Source organism: Miniopterus schreibersii (assembly GCF_964146895.1).
Source record: "Miniopterus schreibersii genome assembly, chromosome: 1".
Lineage (NCBI taxonomy): Eukaryota > Metazoa > Chordata > Mammalia > Chiroptera > Miniopteridae > Miniopterus > Miniopterus schreibersii.
Window position 1 is genome coordinate 148,931,868 of NC_138101.1, and position 17,972 is coordinate 148,949,839.

Below are 17,972 nucleotides of genomic sequence, written 5' to 3' on the forward strand. Positions count from 1 at the left end.
TGTAACCTTCTCAAATGCACAGGTGAGGGCGAGCACACCCTCCGGCAGGCTGCAGCCAGTGCTGAAAACGCCACACTCTGCAGCAGGTTTCTATAGCGCGTTCTGAATGCTGAGCTTGATGCCACTGCGGCCTCCAACGGGTCCTCAGAGATCTTTAGGTGTGTTTTTCTTCATTCTAAATTTTCCCCTTTCCATACAGATGTTTTGTTCGGGCCCATTTCTCTAATTGACTAGGATAATAGTCAGCTCAGTCATTATCCTTAAAGAAAATTCTCTTTATTTTATCTTGATGCCAACTGTTACTTACACTCACTATTGTGTCCTCAAGCCCACTGGGAAGAATAGCTGAATAACACACACAGATTTGGGGCCACTGTCTTGTCATCCTAAGAATCTTCCCCGTGACAATTCAGAAAGGCCCTCAAAGTTCAGCAAAAGTCATGAAGTAGCTGCACAAGCCCAAGGTGTGTTTAAATCATTAATAGCTTTAGCAACCAGATATCTATATACCGATTCCTATTTTAAAAATTACCTCTTTCACACTGGGGTCCAGTGAAGCCGTAAGTGCATGCGCATCGATTTGGGGCCACACACCTGCCTCCGTTGAGACAGCCACTTTCACAGACAGCTGGAAAATAAGGAGAGAGAAGCTGAGAGGCTTTCCCTGAGAGTGGATGTTAATGAAATAACACGCACGGCCCCCTGAAAGGACTACAATAATAAAAAATCTAAATAATCACCCTGGTAAGTGTTTTATACAGTTACTCAACAGTTCCAGCTCCTCGATGTCCCTCAGTCAACAATTAGGTAAAACTGCCTGGATAGGTGAGTTTGTACCTGTGGTAATGCTGACAGTTTCATTCTGGGAGGCAGAGGAGCAATGCTTTCAGTTCTGCATCTAAAATGGTGCTCTATAAAAGATGTCACTGAACTCAAAGATACAGAGAACATTTTGATGGTTGCCAGATGGGAGTGGGACTAAGGGGATGGTTGAAAAGGGATAGGCATTAAGGAGTACAAATTGGCAGCTACAAACTAGTCACAGGCACACAAGGTACAGCACAGGGGATATAGTCAATAATATTGTAATAACTATGTATGGTATCAGGTGGGCACTAGACTTATTGGGGCATCACTTCATAAGTTATATAAATGTCTAATCATTGTTGTCCTTGAAACTCAAAGGCATTCAGGGCTGTTGTTATAGTAAATAAGTTAATACATGTGAAGAATCTGAAAATGTGCCAAGCACATAGTAAGCACAGAGTGAGTAGCTCAGTAGACGGATGCTGCTGTTCCGGATGTTGGTTGTTATCTCACTGCCCTTCCAGGGATCCACATGGTGTGCATAATGACCCTCAAAACCTGGCCCACGACTTCCATTCTGACCTCATCTCCCTTCCCATTACTCCCCTTAGCATTGAAGCTCTAGCAACACCAAAGCACCTGCCACGTCAGCAGCCCACGCTAGGTCATGCTCCAGTACTTTGGCCCATCTGGCCATCTGCCTAGAAGGCCCATCTCCCATCACCTGACAAGTGAACTCCTAGCCCACCCTCAAGACTCAGCTCAAGGGTGTCTCACACTGGGGAGGCTGTCCTGCCTTTTCTCTCTCCATGTTACTTCAGCAGCCTTCACAAAACTCAGTCGCTGTAGTGTGTAGACAGTCGAGAGGGCATTATATAGGTTTTGGCTTATTTTTAATAGCATTATTAATCATACCATTATATATAGAAAGGCAAAAATTGGAAACAACACGAATAAATACTCATCATTAAGAATTCATTAAATACTAAAACATCCATATAATAGAGTATTGTGCGACCATTAAAATGTATTTTTAAATGCTTAGTAACACAGAACATACTTCTAATAAAATAGTAAAACAGTAGTATGAAAATGTATGTATAGGATAAGATCTCATGTATCAGGCACATTAAAAGACTAGAAGGTCATATCTGAAATGATGGGGTTATGGATAGTTTTTTTTATATTTCTGAACTTTTCCAAATTTTCTACAGAGTATATATCTTTATCTTGGTGTAATAAAAATAATGAGCTTTTTAAAAGGAATTTTCATCTTCTGCAAAGCACAGAGACTAATAGAGAGCAAACACACAACAAACAGTGTTCGCGAATGAACCAACAACCTGAACACCATGCGATGCCCATTAGAGCAGCCAGCAGAATCTAGGCTGGGAAACTAGAGAGGTCCAGATACCCCTGATCAAGAGAAAGGACGTTTGCAGAGAAAGATGAGATTGGTTTTTGAGACACTTTATTTGAGATACTTCTTGAAAATTCAGGTAGAGAGGTTCAGCAATCAAATGGAAGGTATACAACTGGAATGAACACCAGTTTTGCACCTTCTGTGGTGCTTGTAAATGGAAGGGATGAGGTAAGTGGGGTGGTGACGATAAATGAGAGGCAAACGAATCACATAGCCCGTTCCCAAGGTTCCTGCTAGAGAACTGGTGCTACGTGCGCTGAGTACGTGACCCATTCACCTGCAGGGTCACTGGACATCTGTGAAAAGGTCATGTCCCGGGTAATCAAAGAACACCCATCAGCGCTTATCTCTGTATTCTTTTGTCTACATATCTGTCTACATATTTGTCTACATGGGTTAACATCTGGAATACTTGTAGCTATGGTTTACTTACGTTGTCCACAGTGAGTCCCGATATATCCTTTCTGGCATATACAGTGATCATCGCTGCAGCTACCTCCATTCATACAGCGAATGTTACAGTGTTGGACTTGAAAAGAAAGAAGAAGAAAAAAATGATTTAAGTTTTTAATTTAAGTGCACAGATTGCAACAGTTCATAGAAGCTGATTTATAGTGATCTAAAGAGAAAATAAAATGATTTATCACGACTCATATATTTATTCAGAAGTAACCTAATTGACCATGCTAAGCATGTTATGTTTTGTGTGTATAAAATAATTTACAATGCAGTGAAACTGTTTCTTTGTCATTTACTCTAATCACACTAAATGACTTCCCTAATTTAGCAGAACTTACCACTCAATACCATTTCTGTAATTTATACCAAGAAAGTAGTGTTTTGAGTAACCACAGGAGACAAGATTACCAGGGCAGTAATTTTTCTTTTGAAAGATTTAGAATCCCAGATAGGTGCCCAGGAAAACAGTCAGAGGTGACAAAGTCCAAGGAACATTTTTGGAAAAAATTTTGGCAGCAGCAAAAAAGAAGGAAAAACCCCCTACAACGACATTTGGTAACAAGACTGCCTGATAATGGCGACGGCTGGACTTGGCTCAGAAAGAGCTGCTTGCTTCAACTGTAACCTTAAGCCAAATAAGACCTGAAGTGTTTGAAATTCATTCTTCACACTGTCGCCTACAGAAGTGGGGGCTTCAGGGCCCAGGACAGGACAAGACCGCAGGCAGGCAGGCAGACCTGAGACCAGGAGACCCTAGAAGAAGCTGGAGGAAAGGACACCTATGAGCGTGACCAAGGCGTGGGCTCTCATTTCTCTAGTGGTCAGGCTGTCTCTATTTCAGTCACTCAGGCATGCTAAGATCACTTTCAAAATCCTAGGCTGTTCCTTAGTCTTCCAGAAACAGTAACTACCCTCCTTAGAGAAGATGGAAGGCTTGATTGAATTCATCCTCGATCCTTGTAGACACAACCCTCCCTATACAAGGAGACCGGGACCAGGCATGGGAGGTCTGGCTTACTCTGCCCTGTCCTCCACGACATGGGAGTAAATTCCCAGAGAAAAAGGCTCAACAATTTTACATAAGAAGAGAATCCTTCTTCTGTACAAGAGCAAAAATCAAGGGCTTAAATTTGTTCTGCTCAGTCTTCTTGGAGCATGGAGGCCAAATCTTCTCCCAGGAGCAGAGGGTGGACCCTCCAGCAGCCACCTTCTCCAGCATGCTTGTAAGGATGCAGAGGATAGTATCAAAAAGCGGCTGCTGACTTCAGGAGAAAGGGCCATTTTCATAAGGAGCTACACAAATCTCAGCATGACAACCGGGAAAGGAAGGTGAGGGAACTCACTACTTACCACGCCCTCACAAAGCATAGAGAGAAGTCAAGTTGAAAGTGACGCACCTCTGCAAGAACAGGTCACACATTTACTGAAACACCATCAAAGGCTCGCTATCTCTACTGTATTAGGAACAACCTCCATCTCTCAGCATCCAAAGCCCTCCCCAGGAAGGCCCTCCCCATAGGCCTTTCAGGGCTCCTTGGAAAATTTCCAATATGTCCTATGACCCAGTCCCTGATCTATTTATCAGTCACTTATTCACTCAACAAATATTTCTGAGTGTCTACTACATGCCATACAAAATGCCAGGCATTTTGCTTGTGCTGGTCTCTTTATGGACTCTCCTCTTTAACCTGTCCCTTTGTCTCTTTGACCCTAGCTCTCAACTCCCAACATAAAGCATACACAGTTCTCACCAAATACTGAAATCCCACCTATCTCCAAGACTCATTGCAAACAAACATCTCTTTTCCCCCTTGATCTTTTCTGGTTTCTCTCCTGCCTCCCTCCTAGATATGAGCCCTCTCACCTCTGACCCCAGAGCACTTTATACTTCTCTTTAGAAATGCATATTACATAATCAGATGTTATTTTTCCTATCCCCAGCCCATTTGTCTAAAAGCTTCCTGAGAGTGGGGAGCATCATGATTATTAGTTATATCTCCATAAGTGCTCAGAGTAGTCCTTGTCTATTTGTAGATGATGTAAAAACTTTACTAAATTAACCTCTATTTATGTAAATCATTCTACTGCATAATGATATCAAGAGCTATGCTCAAAAACTAAGACTGGGAATTTGCCCATTGTGTCCTTAGCGTTTATACAACCCCAAGTAGGCTGCTATTAAAAATATTTTTATCTTTGTTTCCCTGTGTACAAAAGCAGAAATAACTCCTTTGTTATAGAAGTCCAGCAACCTAGGAAACTGATTAAAACAAACTCTTATTTTAGGCTTCTATGATTCCATTAAAACGTCTCAGCCAAAATGCTTTTTAACTAAAAAAACTATCTGCAAGTACACAAAAGAAATGGTTTGGTGAAAAATTTGGATAGTATTCTAAGTAGGTCAGGAAAAGGTGTGTAGTTGCTTTAAAATTTGAAGTTAAACTTAGCTCCATCCTATCTTAGCAAAACAGTGAGGACTGGGAAAAGCACAGGAAATGATGTCATCTGTCAGGCAGCATAGGAACTCAACCCACAAACTGATTTCAATTAACGTGGCTCATGCCAAAAGCTAATTTCCATTCCCACATGAGCAACAAAGCCATTTAGCTACCCTGAGATAAAAAGGCTAAAACAGTAGTTTAAATAATGACTTTACATAATTTGTTCAAATTAAAAAATTGAATGAATTCTTCTTTCCAGGAAGAATGATAAGTTTGTATTTAAATATAATAAATATAATAAAAGCCTCTCTAATATGCTTTTATATATATTTTCTGCCCTGTCTTCCAAGTGAACCTCTTCCAGCATAAAACATTCTTTCTCCTTTAATATATAAAACCACTTGGTCAGACTTGTGAAACAATAGAGCACAGTTAGTCTAGTGGTCCAAGTAAATCAATGAGCCACAAGTCCTTGGCCCAGGAGAGCAAGCTCATCATAGATAACAGATCTTAATCACACCTGCCTGGCCATACACGTGTTTTCCAAAGAAACTGCACTCTTTGTGAGTCTCAGATCTTCAGGGAGAGCAAGTACTCAGGGCCTCACTACACAGCAGGAACAGCTCAGAGAGTATATATATATATATATACACAAATTGGTTTTATTTTTTATTGAATTCTGCCATTGATGCATATTCTAAATTTACTCTGATGTCAACAAGAATTCCAGATGTCTGGCAATTTGGAGACCAAGTTCTATGTCTCTAAAAAAGCCAATTGAAAAATATTAGCTCTACTTAAAGCCATAAAAAAGATGCTCTAAATTTATTGGATGCTCAAGTCAGAATGTATTGCCAAACTCAATATGTGTTAATATTTTACCAGAAACTGGAAATACTGGGGGACACCAAGTGTCAGTGTGCAGGCTGCCCCATGAGGTTCATGAGGCCCCAGTTCGGACTTCCCCTTGAAGATGGAATTCCCCTCAAAGGGTTTCAAGTAAGGCTCAGCATCCTAGAACTAACAAAAAATGTTGCCATTTACCTGGATCCATGTAGGAGCCCCAATGAATTTTATGTTCATTCCAGATGTCAGTCAGTCATTTCAGTCATTCAACAAATACTGAATGCCTTCCATTTGACAGGCATCAGGAAGAGTAAAAGAAACTTTCTTTGGACCACAGCCCAGTGAAAATGAATTCTTCAAATAACCAATCAGAAGAGAATGATGTGAGCACAGTAATGGAACTAGACGTGCAAGGCTGGCACTTAGGTCTAAATACCCAGGTAATGATTTTCTTTGGGATGCATTAGGTTGGAAATGATTCCAAAGACCTGCCATCATCTTGGCAGGCACAAGGGGCAGACAGAACATTGGGAGCAATTTGCAAATAAGCATGGGTACTGCAAGCAGGTGATTTTAATTTAGGAACTAGGAAAAGCACAAGACGGACAAATTAACCAACTGGACTAACTTCTGGACTCTCCACCTGAGACAACAGTCTATAGGGGCAGCCAGAGTCATTGAAGGACAAAAAAAGATTTTCAGGGAAAGAGGTAACATTTTCCTTAAGTGCATAAATACCCCATGCTGCCTAAAGACACAACACTCAGAAGGGCAACTTCACTAAAGTATCTTAAAAAAAAAAAAAAACGAGAGCTGGGAACGGGCCAGAGAAAGGCAAGTTATATGATAGGTATGATAGTGATACAGGCACTTCCATAGAGGGCAGACTAGAAAGCAAAGAACTCAACTGTTCTCATGGAGCAGTCTGAGCAGATTCCACCCACTCCTTTCCTCCCTGTCCGTATAAATCCTCCACTTCCCTGAGAAAACGTTCAAAGGGTCACTTCTTCCTGCAGACTAGCTACAGCAGCTTCCCATGCTTGGAGAGTCAGTACAGTTTCCACGTGTGGCTGCTTGGAGGACATACATTCAAACCAAGCTGAGATCAAATACGAATATGCTACACTCAGCGCAATAAGCAAATGAGTTCCAGCCCAAGGGAGGAGGGAAGCTCTATCCCGATCTATGACTGTCTGTGTTTAGTTCTAGTTTTCCACCAGAAACAAATTCTGAGACAATAATTTAAATTTGAGTAGTTTATTTTGGAAGTAATTTCAGGAAACACTGATAAGAGAATCAGAAAGTGAGACAAGGAAGAGAAGGAAACTAATAAAAATACATTATGAAGCCTATTCCTACTGTGGGCAAGGGGAGGACTTCAGGAGACAGTGCAGAATACACCTCATAGTCATGCAAACTGAGAGGCAAGGAAGCTAGGGCACTTCTCCAACACTCTCCATCTGTCACTGGTTAGGAGTTGCTTCTAGGGCCATTAACCGCCCCCACCCCCACCCCCAGCCTTTCCTTCTTGCCCTGCATGCAGACCTGGCATGCTCCCTGGCCAGGAAAATTTTACAGAGGCCTCAGGCAGAGTCATCTGTGTTCACCCATGAATGCCAAGGTATGTGAGTGGGCACCAAGAGGGTCTGCTACCCAGCACTAGTTGCCTTATCCTGTTAATTGGCTTATAAGAGCCACGCTTGAATGTTAGGACTCTTAATGGGTGATGAACCTTGACCACGCTGAAGTCTCTACTTGCAATAGAAAAAAGAGAATGAACTTACTCCACAATACTTTTCCTTAAAACCTTGTCAAAAACAGAACACACTGTAAGGGGAGTGTCAAAGTGTTGAGGAACATGACCTTCAACTTCTTAACAACCAATAATGCCTCTCCTCCTTCCCAACCCCTCCATTTCCCCTAATTCACTGCTGAGGACCCCACATTTAAAGAACAAGGAAGCAAAGATTCTGAGGAATGAACTGCAAATATTTGTTTGGCCCACAGAATGAACAAAGTGGTAAAATTCTGAAAGGGAAAATACATTTGGGCTTCACGATAAATCATCCCCAGAAACTGCCATAACGACTTCTTGCGTTTTCTTCTTGCAAAGGCAGGGGTCTTGAGTTTTTAAAAAGTGTTTAATCAGATTCATATTTCAGTACCACAAGGAAGAATGCCTAGTTTGCTTGAGCCAAAATGTTCATTAAACAACCATTTCATTGAGCATCTTTACTGTGTTTACGTTGGCAATACAAAGATAACTAAGGCAATACCTACACAGAAGGTCATAATCCTTCTATTGCTCATAGTAACCATGTCCCATACAGCAATTCCCCTATAAAGAGTGAAGGAGGGAAATGGGCCAGATTAAGAAAAGTCATTCCAAGTATTTTGGGTAAAACAGAGAAGGCAGATGTTCTAGTGAAAAATGTATTGCAGGCGAGAGAAAAGCCAAAAGCAAATTTAAGAGAAAATAGGGCGTAACCACATAAAATAATATTATATATAATAACATGTTATACTCACTGGATCTGGAGCCACAGGAAGGAGATATCTGACCAGATGGGCAAGTGCACATATTTGGCCTAGAACAAAATCCATCCCCACAGGAATGCCGGCAGATGGCTGTGAACAAAACCAGAGGTCGGTTAGCTCAGGGCTTCAGCGCTCGGTGATTGACAGGGACCCAGTCCTCAAACGAGGAAACCTGGGCTCTCAGGCTCCTCATTAACTCTGCCATCTTGACTTTGGGACCTTAGGCCTCAGGTTTATTCATTTGCAAAACAAATCTGTTGGACTAAATAAACTTGGGCTGTAAAATTTGGTAACTCCCTTATCCATATCAGCCGTTCTCTGCCTCTCTTTAAGCCCCAGACATCCTTTGAAGGGAAAACAAAACAAACAAAAAGTCCTGCATCGAAACATATTTCTGTACCTACCTACAAGCATTCTGTTTTTACATCAACTTTAAGATTTAATGGTATAGCCCAGCCGGGCGTGGCTCAGCGGTTGAGCGTCGACCTAGGATCCAGGCGATGGGGGTTCGAATACCGGTCAGGGCACATGCCCGGGTTGTGGGCTAGCAGATCAATGACTCTCTCATCATGGATGTTTCTACCTCTCTCTCTCCCTCTCCTTTCCTCTCTCTGAGATCAATAAAGATATATAAAAAAATATTTAATGGTATAAAAATCACCATAGTATTCTTGGAAGTCTATTTTATCACAAATGTTTAATCTTTAATAACTTGCATAAAAATGCTGTGGCCTGCTAAGCCCACTTCCCGAGATCAGATCCCACTAGTTGAGAACATATGATCTACAGAGCGGCTTTGATCTTGCATTTAGTCCAACTGTGAATCACGTCGACAGCCTGAGAGAAGTCTGAAACCCACTGCAATGGTCCCGATTCCACAGTCAGGAAGCTGTTCATTTTGCTAGTGGCCAAAACAGTAAGTTTAAATGGCAAATGATGGATATTTATCACCAAAATAAGACTTGTCACTACATTTTATACTCATAGGCATAATCCTTTCCTCAGACTCCTACACAACCTTGCAAGAGTCAACTGAGAAGTGCAAGGCTAAATATGATACACTTCATAGAAAATGCATTGAAACATCAAAATGTCTATGGATGGAGACTGAAAACTCTTAAGAAATAAGCTGCCAACGGATCCTATAAACATTTATGTAAATATCTGAAGAGAGCATTTCTCAGAGATTCTACAGAACACCAGGGAAAGGGTTCTGTGGTCAAGTTCATTTAGAAAACTCCAAACACCATTATATCCTTTTCTTATGGACTCAACTATTTTTGAAATACACCGCAATGTGCCAAATGAACAAGTTGTTCTTGGTCAAAATCAAGAATTTGGAAAAGGGCCCTGGCCAGGTAGTTTAGTTAGAGAGTCACCCTGATATGCTCAGGTTGCCAGTTCAATCCCCGGTCAGGGCACATACAAGAATCAAGCAATGAATGCATAAGTGGAACAACAAATTCATGTCTCCCTCCCCTCTCTTTCCCCCTTTTTTTTTCTCTCTCTCTCTCTAAAATCAATTTTAAAAAACTGGAAAAAGGTTTAACTTTTTCAGGTCACCAAGAGAATATTGGTTGAAATAGTCTGTTCTTTCCCACAGACCACCGCTGGCCAAGTGAGAAGGTGGATTAAGTGATTCCTCCATGTCCTTTCAGCTCTAAATTCTCCCATTATACTAATGGAGCTTTCTGAAAACTGAAAATTATTTGATAGGTATGATGACTGTAAAGGTTGATGGAGAACAGATGCCATAACTAATTTAACTTAGTATCTCCATTAAATAACATCTGGTCTGGTACGTGGCGCACCACTCAACATTTATGGGATACTTGGAGAATCTGGAGGTTTTCTGCAGCAGCACAGTCAAAAGAGGAATTCCTGGTACCGCTTGAAGTCTTCCCTAGTCTATCGTCCGGTCTTCATCTGATGTTCTATCTGCTTCCTCTCCCTCTTGTCCAAGGTTAGGTCTGCCTTTGGCCTTGACCACACAAAATCAATGTACAAGGTTTGGGTAGGCTTGTGGGTGGCCAGCAAAGTGGGAAGTTACAATGAGGAAAGCAGCAATGGTAACCTTCTTTCACAATCCCTTCCAAGTGATCACATACACTATGCAGCCAGGCACAGCAGATGCGATGACATGCAACACTGACTGAAGTACCCCAGTGCGCTAATGCTCTAGTCCCTGTATCTCAGAAATACTCTAAAGGAAGTCCCTGAGTTAAAGGGTAACAGTGGTCTGACCAAGTTAGTGTATTTCCCAACCTGGATTCAGAGAAAGCAGGAAAACCTTAAAGCTGGAAGGCGCTGCGATACACATATTACCAGTATGCAGTTACAAAGGACCAAATACTAAAAAAATCACCATGCAACCAAACAACAAAAGAAGACCTCGAAGAATGAGATTGTCTGTTTACTTACGAACAATACACTGATTTCCACCAGGTAAGGTTTTCCATCCAGGGCAACAGTAAGCATTATAACGTGATCCACAGACATTGGGTCTGAAACAAACAACAACAAAAATTCCATTACAAGAATTCTATAATTTTTTTTAAGGAAGAACTTATGACCAAATAAAAGCAAAACTTCCTGAGTTATAAGAACCGGATGGCCCTGGCCAAGTGGCTCAGTTGGTTGGAGCGTTATACTGTCCACCACAAGATTGTGGGTTCGATTCCTGGTCAGGGCACATACCTGGCTTATGGGTTTGATGCCCGGTCAGGCGCCTATGGGAGGCAACCGATTGATGTTTCTCTCTCACATAGATGTTTCTCTCTCTCCTTCTCTCCCTGTCTCTCTCTAAAAAATCAATAAAAAAGCATATCCTCAGGTGAGGATTTTTTTAATTTTTAATAAAATAAAGAATAGGAAGAATCTTTGCAGACAGAGAAAAGTAAACTCAAGGGACTCAAAACTGGCTTTTTAGTTTGAGAGACTTTAACATAATGGTATCACTAAGGATATCCCTTAATGTCACCTGTGCATGTAGCAAGCACATCAGGGAAATAAACAGGGGTGGAGGGCCTTCTATCACCATACACAGATATAGATATTTGTAGAACTATATGAGCATAAGTTAAACAATAAACTTCCTACCAATCTAGTTAAGAAAGGTCATCATAAAATCTATTGCATGTGAGACTTTAAATTTCTATTCATTGAAGCCTTGTATATTTTTTCCCTATGGCCCAGCTCGCCTCTGTAAAGGAAGAATGCCTGAATTCTCCCCTCCACTAGAATTACAGGAATGCAAATCCTGACATCAGAAGAATAAATAAAAACCAAAACACATAAATATTTCTCTAGCCAAAGTTTGGAAACACAATTGATATCAGCAGTTACAGGAAAACAAAGTCGACATCACTCTGGGCTTCTTGTTTACAGACAGTTCATCACACGTCTTAGAGGAAAGCCTCCATTCACAATCCAGATGATCCATATTTAAAAATTTAAGGGAGCAACCAGGTGAAGACCCAAGTAATTCACAATGGAAACTAAGGCAGATGACAATTGGCCACTTCTGAAGGCCTAAGCATTCAAGTTCAGGGACTAATGAGGAAGGTCAAATGTTTTGCAATCAATTTTACAAACTAGGAGCTATTCCAAGGTTTGCTGGCCTACTGTAGTCCCATAAGCATAAGCCTTTAAAAGCAAATGCATAGCTAAGGTGTATTTCTGGTCGGGATGCACTCACATTCTCCCTGTATATGCAGACCATTTGCAAAAGCACAGAACCCGCCTGCACTTCCTCAGAACACACTAGCGGGACCACATGCAGGACTGAGAACGAAGGTAAGGTCTTTGCCCTGTCCTGTGCTCCTCTGTCAGCCCAAGAGACCCTGAAACATTCTGCAGGGCAAAACGCATACTTCATATGGACTGATGCTGACGTCAGAAAAAGAAGTAGGAAGAAAGATTGAGGGGCCAGGCAAAGGACCCTAAATCCATACCAAACAGCCCAGGGCTTCTCCAAGGCCAAGCAGAAAATGATTGGACAGAGACTTAATATGCACATTACATGACTTTAGGTCCTCTCTGAGCCTCAGTTTAATTCTCTACACACTGGGATAATGAAATGCCTGCCTTGTATATATCGAGTGGGGAGGGCAGGGATCAGATGAAATCATGGATAGGAGAGCTTTATTCGTCTATGAGAACAATGAAAATGCATTGCAGCATTATCATCACAAGGGAATCATCTTCTGACCAAATTACCTACTCAGCCAAAGGAACCATAAGAGAGTGAGGAAGAAAGAAAAGATTTTATTAAGAATTCTTAGTGGCCCAGCCGAGCGTGGCTCAGCGGTTGAGCATCGACCTATGATCCAGGAGATCGGGGTTCGATTCCCGGTCAGGGCACATGTCCGGGTTGCGGGCTCGATCCCCAGCAGGGGGCGTGCAGGTGGCAGCCGATCAATGACTCTCTCATCATTAATGTTTCTATCTCTCTCTCCCTCTCCCTTCCTCTCTCTGAAATCAATAAAGATATATCTTTTAAAAAAGAATTCTTAGCCAATGGTTCTCAATCCTTTCCCCCTCCTGTGACAAAAGTAGTGCCCAAAACTTCAGCTCAAAGGGCACAGAATTTCCTAGGGCAACTCAAAATCTTGGAAACGAAGATGAAAGATAGGGTAGGAAGCTGGGGCTGGGGGTGGGAGGTAACTCAACCCTTCCAAATTTCATAAATGTTCTCTCAATCTAAAATGACAATCCAGGCTAAAGTCAACCACCTCAAACCTTCCCCCACCAACAGCCCGTTTACAACAAACAATCCCACTGGATCAAATCCAATCCCAAACCAAACCCTGGAATAACTTCAGAGGACCCCTGAGCCTTTGCAGGGTGTCCTATATTCAGAATAACTATGTTTTTCAAACAAAAATCAGGACATATTGTTTGACAAGAATGAGTATATTTATGGAGTAATAACACATATGGAGTAACAACAAAAGTTAAGAAAAAAGGAGTCCAGAATCAGTAATTTTAGTTCTGCAAAGCAAGATATTCAAAAGGTTTTCCAAGGTATTTGAAAAATCACAAAAATATAGTCATTGTTTTTTCAGTGTTTAGAATCAACCTACAGACTAAACATAGTAGATGTTATATCTACATGAGCTATGTCCCCATCTTTCATGGCAAAGAGCCAGTAGGTACTGTCAAATCTAGGCAGAGAGGTACAAGCATAGTAGATGGAGCCATGCAGATAAATAGAACTAAAAACAGAAATGGTTGAAACTGGTTTCCTTAAGAGCTGAGGATCTGGGGAAGTGGAGAGAGAGTTGTTTTGGTTTCTCACTTTAATGCCCATCCATAACTGCTCATTTTTAAATATACACTGTTATACTTTAACCATCATTTTTAAAGATTTTTAAAATTAATTTGAGAGAGAGAGAAAGGGAGAGGGAGAGAGAAACATCGATGTGAGAGTGTAACATCTATCAGCTGCCTCCTGTTCGCCCCTTAATGGGGTGGAGCTTGCAACCCAAGTATGTTCCCGGACCGGGAATCAAACCCGCTACCTTTCGGTGCACTGTACGACGCCCAACCAACTGAGCCACACCAGCCAGGGCCCATCACTTTTCACTTAAAGCAACAACTTATTTTAAAAGTGTGAACATCTTAAAACCAGGGTCCTTTCTGCTTTATTAGTTATCACAGTCCTTTTCATTAGTTACCACATTTTCATTTCACTGCATTTCTTATGATTCTAGATAATGTTGAATTGTGATTTATTTAGTTTGCATGCTCTGACTTTTTATTGTTTTATAACTTAATCTTTTATAATAAGTAATATATAATTTAATTTCAGTTGTTTCAACCAACATCCTCACAGTATGATTGTTTTCATCTCATTACCATTCGTTCTTTAACAATACTAAATACTACTCTGTTATATGGCTAAATGCAAAGCATTGCAAAGATATTAAGATCTCTCCTCTGCTGACTTTGGTCTTGAGAACTGCAAACTAACAGAACTCGCTCAAACAAGCTGGGTGGCATCTCTTCTACTTACACACATTAAAAAAACAGCTCTAGATCTAGAAGTAAATGAATGTCTTATTTAAGTTGGAAAGCATCAAGACATGTAAAGTCTAAAGTAGACATGTTGGATTATTTCCATTACAAAAGACTTTAAGGTTTCAGCACAAAAAATATTAACCAAGGACCTAAGTCCTTAATGAGGCTACTTTTTTGGGTAAATGGAAGTGTAGTGTTCATATACCTCTTTCTCTGCCTCATCACTTCATCAGCCACACCCACTAGGCTGCCACCAAAAAAAAGTCAGAATTAAGGCTCCATGCAGGTGGCAATAACATTCAGCAAATTAAAGGTAACATTCAAAGGGGAAAGGACTTCATGATAAATCCTAAAGATACATTATTTCATCCTCATAGCAACCCTCTGAGTAAGTTCTATTACTGTATTTAACACTGAGGAAGCTATGGCTTAGGAAGGTTACACAAATGGCCAAGGTCCCACAGCTTGGAAGTAGAGAATGGGGCTTTGAACTCAGGAAACCTTGCTCAGAAATACACCCTCTTAACTCCCATGTTAAGGCAGAGGTGTATGTAGGAAACAAGATGACATTTCACCCAACAGCATTCATGGTGGTGTAACAAAAATCACAAAATGTCCATCAATAGACCAAAGATAAAGCATAAATTATTGATAGCTGTATTCTAATAGTACATAGGGGGAAATGCATTTATATTCTATGTCACCACTGTAGGTTACATTTTTTAAATTGCTGCATCTTTATCTATAACTTCTCTTACAGATTGCTGTGGATATTTTGCTCTGTAACGACCCACTTCCAATGGCTCTGGGGGATGGGTGAGCCTCCGCAGGCTGGGTATTTGGATGCAGTTCAGACACAGCACTCAGAGACTGTGTGGGCTAGCTAAAGCCCCCTCTCAATGGAGCAAACAGCTGGGCTCTACCACGTCTGACCACATTATTGCAAGAATTGGCCTCTGTGCCAAATGTCTGCAGTGTGTCCAAATTTCTTAGCCAGAACCCACTTCTGCGAGTCTGGCCTCTTACAGCGAGATAGCCTTTCTGCTTCCTATCCCAAGTGCAAACTCCTTTTCAGACAAGGCTGGGGTAATAAAAACAAGGTCAGGGGCTCTTACTGCATATGCATGAGTTTCTTAGCCTGTGAAGTGATTGAATCCTTGGGCAAGGAGAATACTAAAGATTAGATAAAGGTGAATGAGGCAGACACTGCTCCATGAGTCGCCTGCTTTCTTGACCTTGGCAAGGAAAACTCTGACTTAGTCCCCGTGAATATAATTGTGAAGGCGTATCAAAAGGCATATGCCCCACATAATAAAGAGGGCCCAGCTGCCCATGTAACTCTAGGCAATATCCTAATATCCCACTGTTCCAGAGTTTTACAAAAAATTAATTTTCAGGGTAAAAAATGGGGTAGATGTCCTGGCTGGTGTTGCTCAGAGGTTGAGCATCAACCCATGATCCGGGAGACCATGGTTCGATTCCCAGTCAGGGCACAGGCCCAGGTTTTGGGCTTGATCCCCAGTGGGTGGCATGCAGGAGGCAGCCGATCAGTGACTCTCTCATCATTGATGTTTCTGTCTTTCTCTCTCCCTCTCCCTTCCTCTCTCTGAAATCAATAAAGACTTTTTTTTTTTAATGTGATAGATAATGAAAAAATTATAATACACAAATGAGCTACATATACTGTGAACCACGCATCTTGATTGTATTAGTTCTTTGACAAAATTTTTATCAAGCTGAAAAGGAAAAGGAAAAGAGAAAACATACATACTATCTGATAAAGGGACCCACCACTACTCCACTAAACCTTGCAAATGTTCCCCCTTATTTTAGCGCCCTTACTCTGGCCCTCCTCTCCGAAGACAGAGGTCAGATCTCCCAGAAGTGATTTGAATACCACATGTGACTGTTCCAACCCATCTGCCAGTCACAACAACGTGAGTAATGAAACTTCAAACCCTGGTAAAGAAAACAGCTTCCATGGCCTCTGCGAGCTTCAGCCGGGCTCTCCAGGCCCAGGGGTTCACCTCTGGATTGTCTGGGTCAACACTGGCTGGGATGCAGACAATCCCGGTTTCCTTCTTTGAAGATGCAAGCCAGCCGGCCTCTCTAAGCTACTTCATGCAGTTAAAAAGAACAGAAAGAAGAACAACTTTGCGTTCTGGTTTGCAAAACTTTCAACCTCTTCTCGCTCTCTCCTATCTCCAGTAGATTAGTGACTCCATTACCTTTTCTTCTAAAGCCAATACCCACTTGTTTCTCTCTTACTCTTTCTCCCCCTTCCCCGCCCCCTTCAGTTCCTGTTCTCAGTGCAATTCAAACCAAACATCCTACCTCAGATTCAACATAACCAAGATCACCCAGCTCATCTTCCTGTGCAGCCGGTGAGTTCACCGCTGGGCACACCACAGCGTGCATGAGTGACCACCTGCCCACAGGCACAAAGCTATTCAGCAGTATTTACTGAGCACCTACTATAGGCCAGGTACTGCATTACATAAGAGAGAAAAATGGCAAAGATAAGCAGACCTAACTCCCAGATCTTGGTTTCTGATGCCATTTTCCAGTAGAAGGAACCAGGGCTCTTGGGACAAATGGCTGGTTCTAAGACTGGACAAGAAATACACAAGATGAGCCTGGAGTATCTTGTGGTAACAGGAGATAAGAAAATAAGGAAGTGCTAAACAGAAAAACAGGACGGGGCACGTCAAGGGACATAGGAGGCAAATGAAATAGCTCCCAGTGTCCAAAGCTAGAATCATCTGAGTGATAAAATAACAAAAGTTCTATTGTGTTGTAATCCAAAGTAATAAATAAGCGTCCACAAGTCTATCGTGATTAGTAAATGAGTGGATAAATAAACAAATGGGAGAGAAGAGATGGATCTCATGTGCTGGAGATTCCAAATAAATTACATAGATACTCTGCCTTCAAGGAGGTGGAGCCTAACTCCCCATTTCTTACTTGTGGACCATGCATAGTGACTTCCTTCCAAAGGAATCCCAATTAAGGGATAATCTACAGAATTCCTGAATATCCATCAAAATAGTCAAAGTCATCAAACACGAGGAGCGTCTGAGAAACTGAAGGAGCCTCAAAAGGATTGACAACTAGATGTAATGTGGGTTCCTGGATAGGATCCTGAACATAAAAGGGACATACAGTTAAAAACAAAGAAAATCTGAATAAAGAATGCACTGTAGTTAATAACAATGTGTCAATATTGGCTCATTAATTGTAATAAATGAATCATACCAGTATAAGATGCTAACTGAGAAAACTGAACCCAGAGTATTACCTTGGTGATTTTTTTGTAAATCTAACACTGCTCTAAAATTAAAAGTTTATTAAAAAGTAAAATAATAATAACTTCGTAACCATGCAATTATAAATAAACTGTTACATTCCCCTAAAAAGAGACTAAGACACAGTCTTTG

The 17,972-nt window shown here is 41.3% G+C and overlaps 1 protein-coding gene across 1 annotated transcript in view; it reads right to left on the reverse strand.

Moving 5' to 3' along the window:
* Positions 1 to 17,972, reverse strand: part of FBN1 (fibrillin 1) — a 229,148-nt gene that overhangs the window by 182,408 nt on the left and 28,768 nt on the right. The window contains exons 2-5 of the mRNA XM_081151492.1: positions 10,936 to 11,018; positions 8,506 to 8,604; positions 2,664 to 2,759; positions 533 to 628 (exon numbers count right to left, since the gene is read on the reverse strand). Coding sequence (XP_081007618.1) covers positions 533 to 628; positions 2,664 to 2,759; positions 8,506 to 8,604; positions 10,936 to 11,018 — 374 coding nt within the window. The remainder of the gene's footprint in view (positions 1 to 532; positions 629 to 2,663; positions 2,760 to 8,505; positions 8,605 to 10,935; positions 11,019 to 17,972) is intronic.